General features: G+C 41.2%; 1 protein-coding gene across 4 annotated transcripts in view; it reads left to right on the top strand.

Moving 5' to 3' along the window:
• Nucleotides 1-9,922, top strand: part of LOC130215122 (rap guanine nucleotide exchange factor 6) — a 96,957-nt gene that overhangs the window by 78,188 nt on the left and 8,847 nt on the right. For 3 of the 4 annotated variants that reach the window (XM_056447024.1, XM_056447022.1, XM_056447021.1), the window contains 6 exons: nt 286-526; nt 2,747-3,133; nt 3,752-3,963; nt 4,687-4,810; nt 6,669-6,692; nt 8,418-8,635. In XM_056447024.1, coding sequence (XP_056302999.1) covers nt 286-526; nt 2,747-3,133; nt 3,752-3,963; nt 4,687-4,810; nt 6,669-6,692; nt 8,418-8,635 — 1,206 coding nt within the window. The remainder of the gene's footprint in view (nt 1-285; nt 527-2,746; nt 3,134-3,751; nt 3,964-4,686; nt 4,811-6,668; nt 6,693-8,417; nt 8,636-9,922) is intronic. The other variant, XM_056447023.1, reaches the window with a different exon arrangement.

The following is a 9,922-nucleotide window of genomic DNA, read 5'->3' as shown; positions in this document are numbered from 1 at the left end:
TCACTAAAACACCACGATTATGATCAAAGCCTGAAAGGGTCAGTTTCAGAGAGCTGGAGAACATTATCTGTGTGCTATTCTCAGCTCAAACTCACACACACACACTCTAGACGCAGCAGAGACGCATTTTACAGCTAGTAAAAAGGGGAAGGCTTTAATGAACAGTTAACTGATGCTCTGAGCTGTGTGTAAATGTAACCCTGTCTCTCTCTCTCTCTGTCTCTCTCTCTCTCTGTCTCTCTCTCTCTCTCTCTCTCTCTCTCTCTCTCTCTCTCTTTCGGTCAGATATTCCCGATCAGGTGATCCGTGTGTTTAAGGCGGACCAGCAGAGCGCCTACATCATCATCAGTAAAGACACCACCGCTAAAGACGTGGTTTCGCATGTAGTGAGTGAGTTCGGTCTGATCGCCGCCGCTGAGACCTACTCTCTGTGTGAGGTGTCCGTCAGTCCTGAAGGAGTCATCAAACAGCGCAGACTGCCGGACCAGCTGTCCAAACTAGCGGACCGCATACAGCTCAACGGCAGGTCGGCACACACGCACACGCACGCAGACACACACACTTACTGCACCCACACACACATTAACAAAAGACTCACCACACTCTTACTACACACAAACACACTCTCACACACAGGGGCGCAACTGCACATTTACTGAGGGGTATGCGGGATCAAGTTTTGCGCCCCCACCCCCTAAGAGTTTACGTATAACAAAATTTGTGAGGATGCAGGGCTAACCAAGACCACACATCTAAACACACACAATATAAACAAAAATAAAAGAAGTCCATAGATAAGTGTTCTGGCTGTGTAATTTTTTACACAGGTTCTACCCCTGCAATATATGTATTAAAATTTTAAAGACAAATGTTCTTTTTGTAACACTGAGCCTGAAAGTCTTTTACATCTATTTTGTACTTGTACATTTTCTGATGATTTTTGTAAACAGGTTTCAGGGTTGCTTTTTAATTCATTTTACAAAATAACGAATGCATGTTTCTTTTTTTAACTGTAAAACTGGCTATAATACACTCAATATTGCTCTGAAGTTGATAATTGTTCTTGGGAAATTTCACATACAGGTTAAAGTAATGTCTATAACTTCCTCCTTTATTTTTTTCTGTAAAGATTTTAAAATATTTTATAAATATTTGACCTCAATTACAAGATACAAGGAGGCCATAAAACATTTCTAATAATAATAATAAAATAATCTTTACAATCTAATTATTTAAATATGATGGATCTCCCCATATGTGATGTATTTTTTATTGATTGATTTTTATGACTTTTACATGTGTTATCATATAACCCAGTATGCTTGTCAGTTATATGCTTCACAAAAAAAAAGTTATTTGCGACTATCAAACGTCTACCGTAAAGTCACATGGACTTACGCCAGGTATATGTATTTAGCCCATCGAATTATACTGTTTTTACATACTTTAGTGGATGGAAGTATGCGATTTCGGACGCAGCCACGGTGTGATCGTGCATCATTGCCCCCCTGCCTGGACAAAACCACCTCCTCTGCTCTTACGTTTGGTAAAAGCAGGAACGGCGCGTCTATAGAGGCGACCTACAGTATTGACCTTATTCTACAATGCCTTCTGCATTGCGCGCGTTTTTGCGATTGTTTTAGAACTTCCGATTCAGCTGCCTATGGGAGAAATGACTAGGAATAATAAACGGCAGAAAACGGTCAAACTACTTACTCCACAAACAAGTGTTTGCATGACAATACAGACAAAGTAGAATAATATAATAAGAAAAGATCAGTTTGCAACACCAAGCAGCAAAACGAGCTGTTTTTAACGTTTAAAAATGAATGGAAGTGATTGAGAGCGGAAGTTTCGAGCCAAAATGATTCAAATGGCTGCGCCCGCTCGTACCCGGAGAATAAGGTGAATAGGCGGCGTCAGCGAACCGGCACTTTCTTTGTCACTTAACATTACGGGTTGAGGGCGGCGTGATCGCCGTTCGCCTAAAGCGTCAGTTCAGCTCGCTCCGGCCCTGGGTAAAGCCCAGGCTAGGTGGCGGTTATGATTTATGAACTCTTTCCCAAAAACAGAAGGTGAATAATAGTATGTTAATAATAGTATAAGCTTACCAATCTCTGATTATCCAATTTGACATAGCAGATTTCATTTTAAGGCATTGTTTTACATGTTCTTTTTTTCGTTTTCTATTTTGGGCACTACCCCTCTTCATTCTTCTCTCCATTTTAAACAAGTGACTGTAACTGAATAACGGATTAATCAACTGGTCTACGGAGGGGGAGGGGTGGTATTATATTATTTTTATTTAATAAAATACAATATTAAACTCGTATAAAATGCCAAATAAACTTTTTTTTTACCAAATATATTTATTCAATATTAGTTGAATCTTTTAAAAAGGCTCATTTCAAAAATAGTTTCGGCACAATGGCGCCCCCCCATGTGCGGCGCCCCTATGCACTGCATATACTGCATACCCCATTTTTGCGCCTCTGCTCACACACACACACATACATACGAATTAACACAGGAGATACACAGATTAATACAGGACACACATCCCACACACAGAGACACACACACACACATTAATACAGGATACACAACACACTCTTATTGTTGAATTTTACTACACTTTCTATATCTGTGTATGTCTGTGTACATCTGTGTGCTTGCGTGTGTGCATTTGTGTTTGTGTGCATGCATGTGTGCGTGTGTATTTGTGCATGCATCTGTGCATGCTCAGGTACTACCTGAAGAACAACATGGAGACGGAGACGCTGTGTTCAGACGAGGACGCTCAGGATCTGCTGCGGGAGAGTCAAATCGGCCTGCTGCAGCTCAGCACAGTAGAAGTGGCGGCTCAGCTCTCCATGCGGGACTTCAGCCTGTTCCGGAACATCGAGTCCACCGAGTATGTGGATGACCTCTTCAAGCTGGACCCTGGCGGTGGCGGCGCTGGCCATCTGAAGCAGTTCGAGGAGATCATCAACCAGGAGACCTTCTGGGTGTCCACTGAGATCCTGCGAGAACCCAACGCCATCAAACGCATGAAGACCATCAAGCACTTCATCAAGGTCGCACTGCACTGCCGCGAGTGCAAGAACTTCAACTCCATGTTCGCCATCATCAGGTGAGCACACGGGGTTTACTCCAGCTGTGTGCTTTGGACTGAAAATACTGACATACCAAAAATTTACAGATAACAACAACTGTATACATCTGGAGGCCGATAGCAGATATATACTGATAACTCTATACATCTGGAGGATGATATCGTTATATACCGATAACGCAATAGATCTGGAGGCTGATAGCTATATAAACCAATAACTCTATGGATTTGAAGGCTTATAGCCAATATATACCGATAACTCTATAGATCTGGAGTCTGATATCCGATATATACTGATAACTATATAGATCTGAAGGCTGAAAGCCGATAGGCTGATAGATCTGGAGACTATAGATCTGGAGGACAATAGCCGATATATACCGATAACAGTAACTCTATAGATATAATTATATATATATATATATATATATCTTTCTTTTCTTTTACTAACGTTAAGAAACATGAAAAAGTAATGTAATAATTTTGTTGTTAATTGCTTGTTCATGTTGTTAAACCCATTAACTTGCATTAGCTAATACAACTTTATTGTAAAGTGTTTCTTTCTAAATATTTCTAAATCATCCAGATAAGTCACTAATATTCAGTAATGCTGAGATTTTCACTCATGATCTTCAGTGGTCTGAATCTGGCTCCTGTGGCTCGACTCCGGAGCACGTGGGAGAAACTGCCTAGCAAGTATGAGAAGCTGTTTCGTGACCTCCAGGACATCTTCGACCCATCGCGCAACATGGCCAAATACCGCAACATCCTGAGCAGCCAGAGTGTGCAGCCTCCCATCATCCCTCTCTTCCCTGTGGTCAAGAAAGACCTCACGTTCCTGCACGAAGGTCAGTAGAGTTCGCATTCAACATTCACACAAAATAACATACTTCTCTACTACAGTCATGTGAAAAAGTTAATGGTAGATAAGGATAACTCTGTAGTTCTGGAGGCTGACAACCGATATATACAGATAACAATACCTCTTTAGATCTGGAGGCCGATAGCAGATATATACAATAAATCTATAGATCTGGAGGCCAATAGAGGATATATACCGATAACTCTATAGATCTGAAGGCTGATAGCCGATAAATACGATAACTTTGTAGATCTGGAGGCTGATAGCCGATACATACCGATAACTCTATAGATCTGGAGACTGATAGCCGATACATACCGATAACTCTATAGATCTGGAGGCTGATAGCCGATACATACCGATAACTCTATAGATCTGGAGACTGATAGCCGATACATACCGATAACTCTATAGATCTGGAGGCTGATAGCCGATATATACCGATAACTCTATAGATCTGAAGGCTGATAGCCGATAAATACGATAACTTTGTAGATCTGGAGGCTGATAGCCGATACATACCGATAACTCTATAGATCTGGAGACTGATAGCCGATATATACAAATAACTCTATAGATCTAGAGGCTGAAAGCTGATATATACCGATAACTCTATAGATCTGTAAGAGTGACCAGCAGCCAATCAGAATTCAGCATTCAGTAGACCTGTGGAATAAGATTGTGTAAAACTGTCCGCCATCTTGCTCAGGTAACGACTCGAGTGTTGACGGCCTGGTGAACTTCGAAAAGTTACGAATGATTGCCAAGGAGATCCGACATGTGGTGCGCATGACCTCAGCCAACATGGACCCCGCGCTCATGTTCAGACAGAGGTGAGGTTTACACACACACACTTGTACAGCTATCTTTATGGGGACTTCCCATAGATGTAATGATGTTTCTACTGTACAGACTATATATTCCCCTACCCCACCCCTAAACTCAACCCTCACGGCAAACAATCTGCACTTTCACATCCTCACAATATTCTGTCTGATTTATGAGCTGTTTTCCTTAATAGTGACAAAAAAAAGTCCCCACAAGGTCAAAGTTAACTGGTATTGCTACATTCAGTCAGATGTCCATAGGAGCTGTTAACGATTCATCAATGCAGGTTTATTTGCATTAAACAATGCTCTTTACAGTCTACAAATGACATGACATAAATTGTAGTCAATAATTTACTCTCAGATTACTTGTTTATAGTAATGTAATCTGACTACTTTTGGATTACTTTTGTGCTAACTCTTATTTGACGTCACATGATTGTGGCTAGGGTGCAAGGACACAAACGTAGAAATAAAGATGTGTTTATTAATGCTGAAACTAAAACAAAAAGGCAGCAAAAACAAAGAAACAATGGCGAAAACATTAACTAAAAACTAAAACTGCAATTGGCTGGGCTTGCAAGGATGGACAAGGCAAGACAAGGCAGAAACATTAGGAATGACAATGACGAACTGGCACAGGACAGCAAACAGAGGAAGATAAAAATCAACAAGCAAACAGATGAACAGAGTTAACTAATAATGGGAAAAACAGGGCGAGAGGGACTAGACCAGCGGTGTCCAAACAGGGCTGGTGTCCTGCATATTTTAGTTTCAACCCCAATTAAACACTTCTGAAGCAGCTAATCAAGCTCTCTCTAGGTATACTAGAAACTTCCAGGGAGGTGTGTTGAAGGAAGTTGGAGCTAAACTATGCAGGACACCGGCCCTCCAGGACCGAGTTTGGACACCCCTGGACTAGACAATAGACAGGAGAGCCTGTGCCACAAATATATACAGTCAAGCCCGGAATTATTCACAGCCCTGGCAAATTCTGACTTAAAGTTGCTTTTATTCAACCAGCAAGTTGTTTTTTACCTTAAATGACACAAGCTTCAAAACATAATAAGTTCATTTCTTTCAGTAGAAATATTGCTTCAAGTAACTATAAGTCAGAATTTTGCCCAAAATTAATGCGACAAATTCTGACTGCCACTTTATGTTCAAACGTAAATAACAGCTGCGAAATATGTTTGTCCACAATGCCTCATCGCTTATTATGTATGGGAGAAGCCGGTGTCATTTACAATCAAAAACAAAACTTGCTGGTTAAATAAAAGTACCTATTACAGTCTCCGACATCATTTGGTAAACATGGAGCCATTTTGACAGGAGCAGTGATGTTTAATGACACGTCAAGCATTTATAACTGAACATTCATTTATTTTGTCTTCCAAATCGCCACAACAAAATCACAGACAAAACAATCCCTGCTACTCCTGCCAGCTGATCAGCTATCTCCAAACCACTCGATATGTGACACAGAGTAAGAACAGCATAATATTAATGATCTTAATTATTCATAATAGTCATACAACAAATAAATAACAACAAATAATTCAGGCTTGACTGTATATATATATATATATATATATATATATATATAATTTTTTTTTCATTAAGACATTATGATGGACCTCCTGACCTAGACATGTTCTGTAACTGGTCTGTTTATATTTGAGTTGATTACCTTTGCTCTAATAAATGTTTGTACTGAAGTGTTGAGTTCTGGTCACGGGTGTGTGAAGGCCGCTGCAGTGTATTGTGTGTGTGTGTGTGTGTGGTGGAGGTGCTTCTGTCCGTCTCAGTGTTTCTCTCTCTCTCTCCTCCTGTTGTTTTCTTCCTCTCGTGGCTTTGCTTTCAGGAAGAAGCGCTGGAAGAGTTTAGGGTAAGTGTGTGTAGTGTGTAGAGTAAAGCTGTCCTGCATGTTCATGCGTGTTGTGCTGGACACACAGACTCTTCCTTCATCTCGTTCATCCTCTAATCCCCGTAACAGCACGTCTTCATCAGGAATGTGCATTAATGGAGCTGAACTCATGCATGGCGGCTGTAGGCTTCATCTGCTCACACTAGCAGTGTTCATGCTCAACATTTCATACTCTAAGATATATCAAGGACTTTCATGTGTAGTCTTCATCTGCTCACACTACACTGATAAAATACTTCTCTTACTCAGAGTATTCGTCTTGTTTCTAGTCCAAATATCTAAGAACTCTTAAAGAAAGAAGAATTTTCTAGACAAGCACAAAATATAGTGTTGTGTTCAGAAATAAGACGTCAAAATGAAGTGAGTTTTTCCTTAAAACAAGCTAAATAATCATCTGCCAGTGGGCTAAGCAGAATAATGGTATGTCAAAAGGAACACCAAGATCATTTTGTTTACTCCATTGCCAGATTATTTTGCTTGTTTAAGGAAAAACTCATTCAACTCAACTCATTTTGGCATGTTATTTTTGAAAACAAGACTATTTTTGTTGCTTGTCTTTAAAATGCGTCTTGATTTGAGAGTTTTTAGATATCTGGACTAGAAACAAGACTAAAACATTGCAGTATAGCAGTGTTTATTCTCAACATTTCACACCCGAAGATATATCAAGGATTGTCATGTGTAGGACAAAAGTTAGGAAATATCCTTAGTTCCATGATCAAAGTCCAATCTACAGTTTGGAATCATTAAGACTGTCTTTAGTGTCCTTGTCACCGTGTAATTGTACATTTATGGAGACAGTTCACCTAAAAATGTCAACTCTGTCCTCATGTCCTAATCCTCCACTTATTCCAAACCTGTTATAGTCTTCTATTGAACACAGAGGAACATAGACTTTAGACACAGTATTAGTATTAGCTAGACAAAACTATTAGTCAATGACTAACTTTTAGTTTCTCCAGCATCCTTCAGAAGATCTCGTTTTGTGTTTAGCAGAGGAAAGAAATCACTTGAGTGTGAGGAAATGTTGAGGACATTTTCATTGGAGTACCCAGTACACTGCTAACAGAAATGTGCTTCTAACAGAGAGTTTTTCTCTTAGACTCCAAACATTCTTAAAGTGAGAAGCCTTTTCTAGACAAGCAATTCATATAGTCTTGTTTTCAGAAATAATGAGTCAGAATAAAGTGATTTTTCCTTAAAACAAGCTAAATCTGCCAGTGGAGTAAACTAAATAATCCTATTTTTTGCTTTGAAATAAGATTATTTAGCTCACTCTGTTTACACTCAGCGCAATTTCTTTTTGCCCTCAAACAACAACTGAAAGAGATCTTTTAAAGTAAAGTCCAAGGCTCTGGAAAAGTAAGTGATGAAGTAAAAACCTTTATCACCATCTAAAACAGACTGTTTGACTTCCTTTTGGAGTGTCTTGATCTTCTGATTGTTTTGTTGATCTTCATGAATCTCTTCTCTAAAGACACAGAAACACATGCACTACCCCTGAAGCGCCTTTTGTTTGATTCTTCGTTTGGAGTGTACCAGAGTCTTTATCCGCTCACATTTGAGTTTTGTGTTATTGAATGCCTCTGCATGTGTCCGCGAGCCTCCGCCGTGTTGTCTTGTGTTATGTTGTGTAGTTGTTTTTGTGTTGTGTTGTCTCTCAGCGGCTCCTCTTGTCCTCCTCAGATCTCTCAGTCAGGGCAGCACCAACTCAAACCTGCTGGACGTTCAGGGGAATCATAAGAAGCGTGTGCGCCGCAGCTCGCTGCTCAACGCCAAGAAGCTGTACGAGGACGCGCAGATGGCCCGCAAGGTGAAGCAGTACCTGGCACACCTGGAGGTGGAGACGGATGAGGAGAAGTTCCAGATCATGTCTCTGCAGTGCGAAGCCGCCTATAGCACACGTGTGTATTCACTCAACACGCTTACTATATGTCAACACACACCACCTGCCGTACACACACACACATTTCTGCACTATAGACCAGTGTTAGATTCTATCTGAGACGACTGTTTACAGTTTTGGCTACAGATAAATCTGTATACAGAATTCATACCCAACATCTCACAGAGACACTAGCGTGGTAATCATCTCTGTAGTTGAGTTTTGTTTGCACAATGCCTCTTCATCATCACCTCCTTCTCTTCATCATCACCTCCTCCCCTTCATCATCAGCTCCTCCCCCTCATCATCAGCTCCTCCTCTTCATCATCAGCTCCTCCTCTTCATCATCAGCTCCTCCCCCTCATCATCAGCTCCTCCTCTTCATCATCAGCTCCTCCTCTTCATCATCAGCTCCTCCTCTTCATCATCAGCTCCTCCCCCTCATCATCAGCTCCTCCTCTTCATCATCAGCTCCTCCCCTTCATCATCAGCTCCTCCTCTTCATCATCAGCTCCTCCTCTTCATCATCAGCTCCTCCTCTTCCTCATCAGCTCCTCCTCTTCATCATCAACTCCTCCTCTTCATCATCAGCTCCTCCTCTTCATCATCAGCTCCTCCTCTTCCTCATCAGCTCCTCCTCTTTATCAATAGCTCCTCCTCATTATCATCAGCTCCTCCTCTTCATCATCAGCTCCTCCTCTTTATCATCAGCTCCTCCTCTTTATCATCAGCTCCTCCTCTTTATCATCAACTCCTCCTCTTCATCATCAGCTCCTCCCCTTCATCATCAACTCCTCCTCTTTGTCATCAGCTCCTCCCCTTCATCATCAACTCCTCCTCTTCATCATCAGCTCCTCCTCTTCATCATCAGCTCCTCCTCTTCATCATCAGCTCCTCCTATTCATCATCAGCTCCTCCTCATCATCATCAGCTCCTCCCCTTTATCATCAGCTCCTCCTCTTCATCATCAGCTCCTCCTCTTCATCATCAGCTCCTCCCCTTCATCATCAGCTCCTCCCCTTTATCATCAACTCCTCCTCTTTGTCATCAACTCCTCCTCTTCATCATCAACTCCTCCTCTTCATCATCAGCTCCTCCTCTTCATCATCAGCTCCTCCTCTTCATCGTCAGCTCCTCCTCTTCATCGTCAGCTCCTCCTCTTCACAGAATGATTAAAGCAGTCCAACCTTCATCTGCAGCTTCATTGAGTGCACTTTTTATTTGTAGAGTTGTGTATTAGTGTGAATGCATCTATTTATACCACAAGATGACCTTTAGAAACGCAGCATCTGACAAAAGACTGAAG

Source organism: Danio aesculapii, chromosome 21 (genome assembly GCF_903798145.1).
Source record: "Danio aesculapii chromosome 21, fDanAes4.1, whole genome shotgun sequence".
Classification (NCBI taxonomy): Eukaryota; Metazoa; Chordata; class Actinopteri; order Cypriniformes; family Danionidae; genus Danio; species Danio aesculapii.
This window is presented reverse-complemented; position numbering and strand designations above follow the sequence as displayed.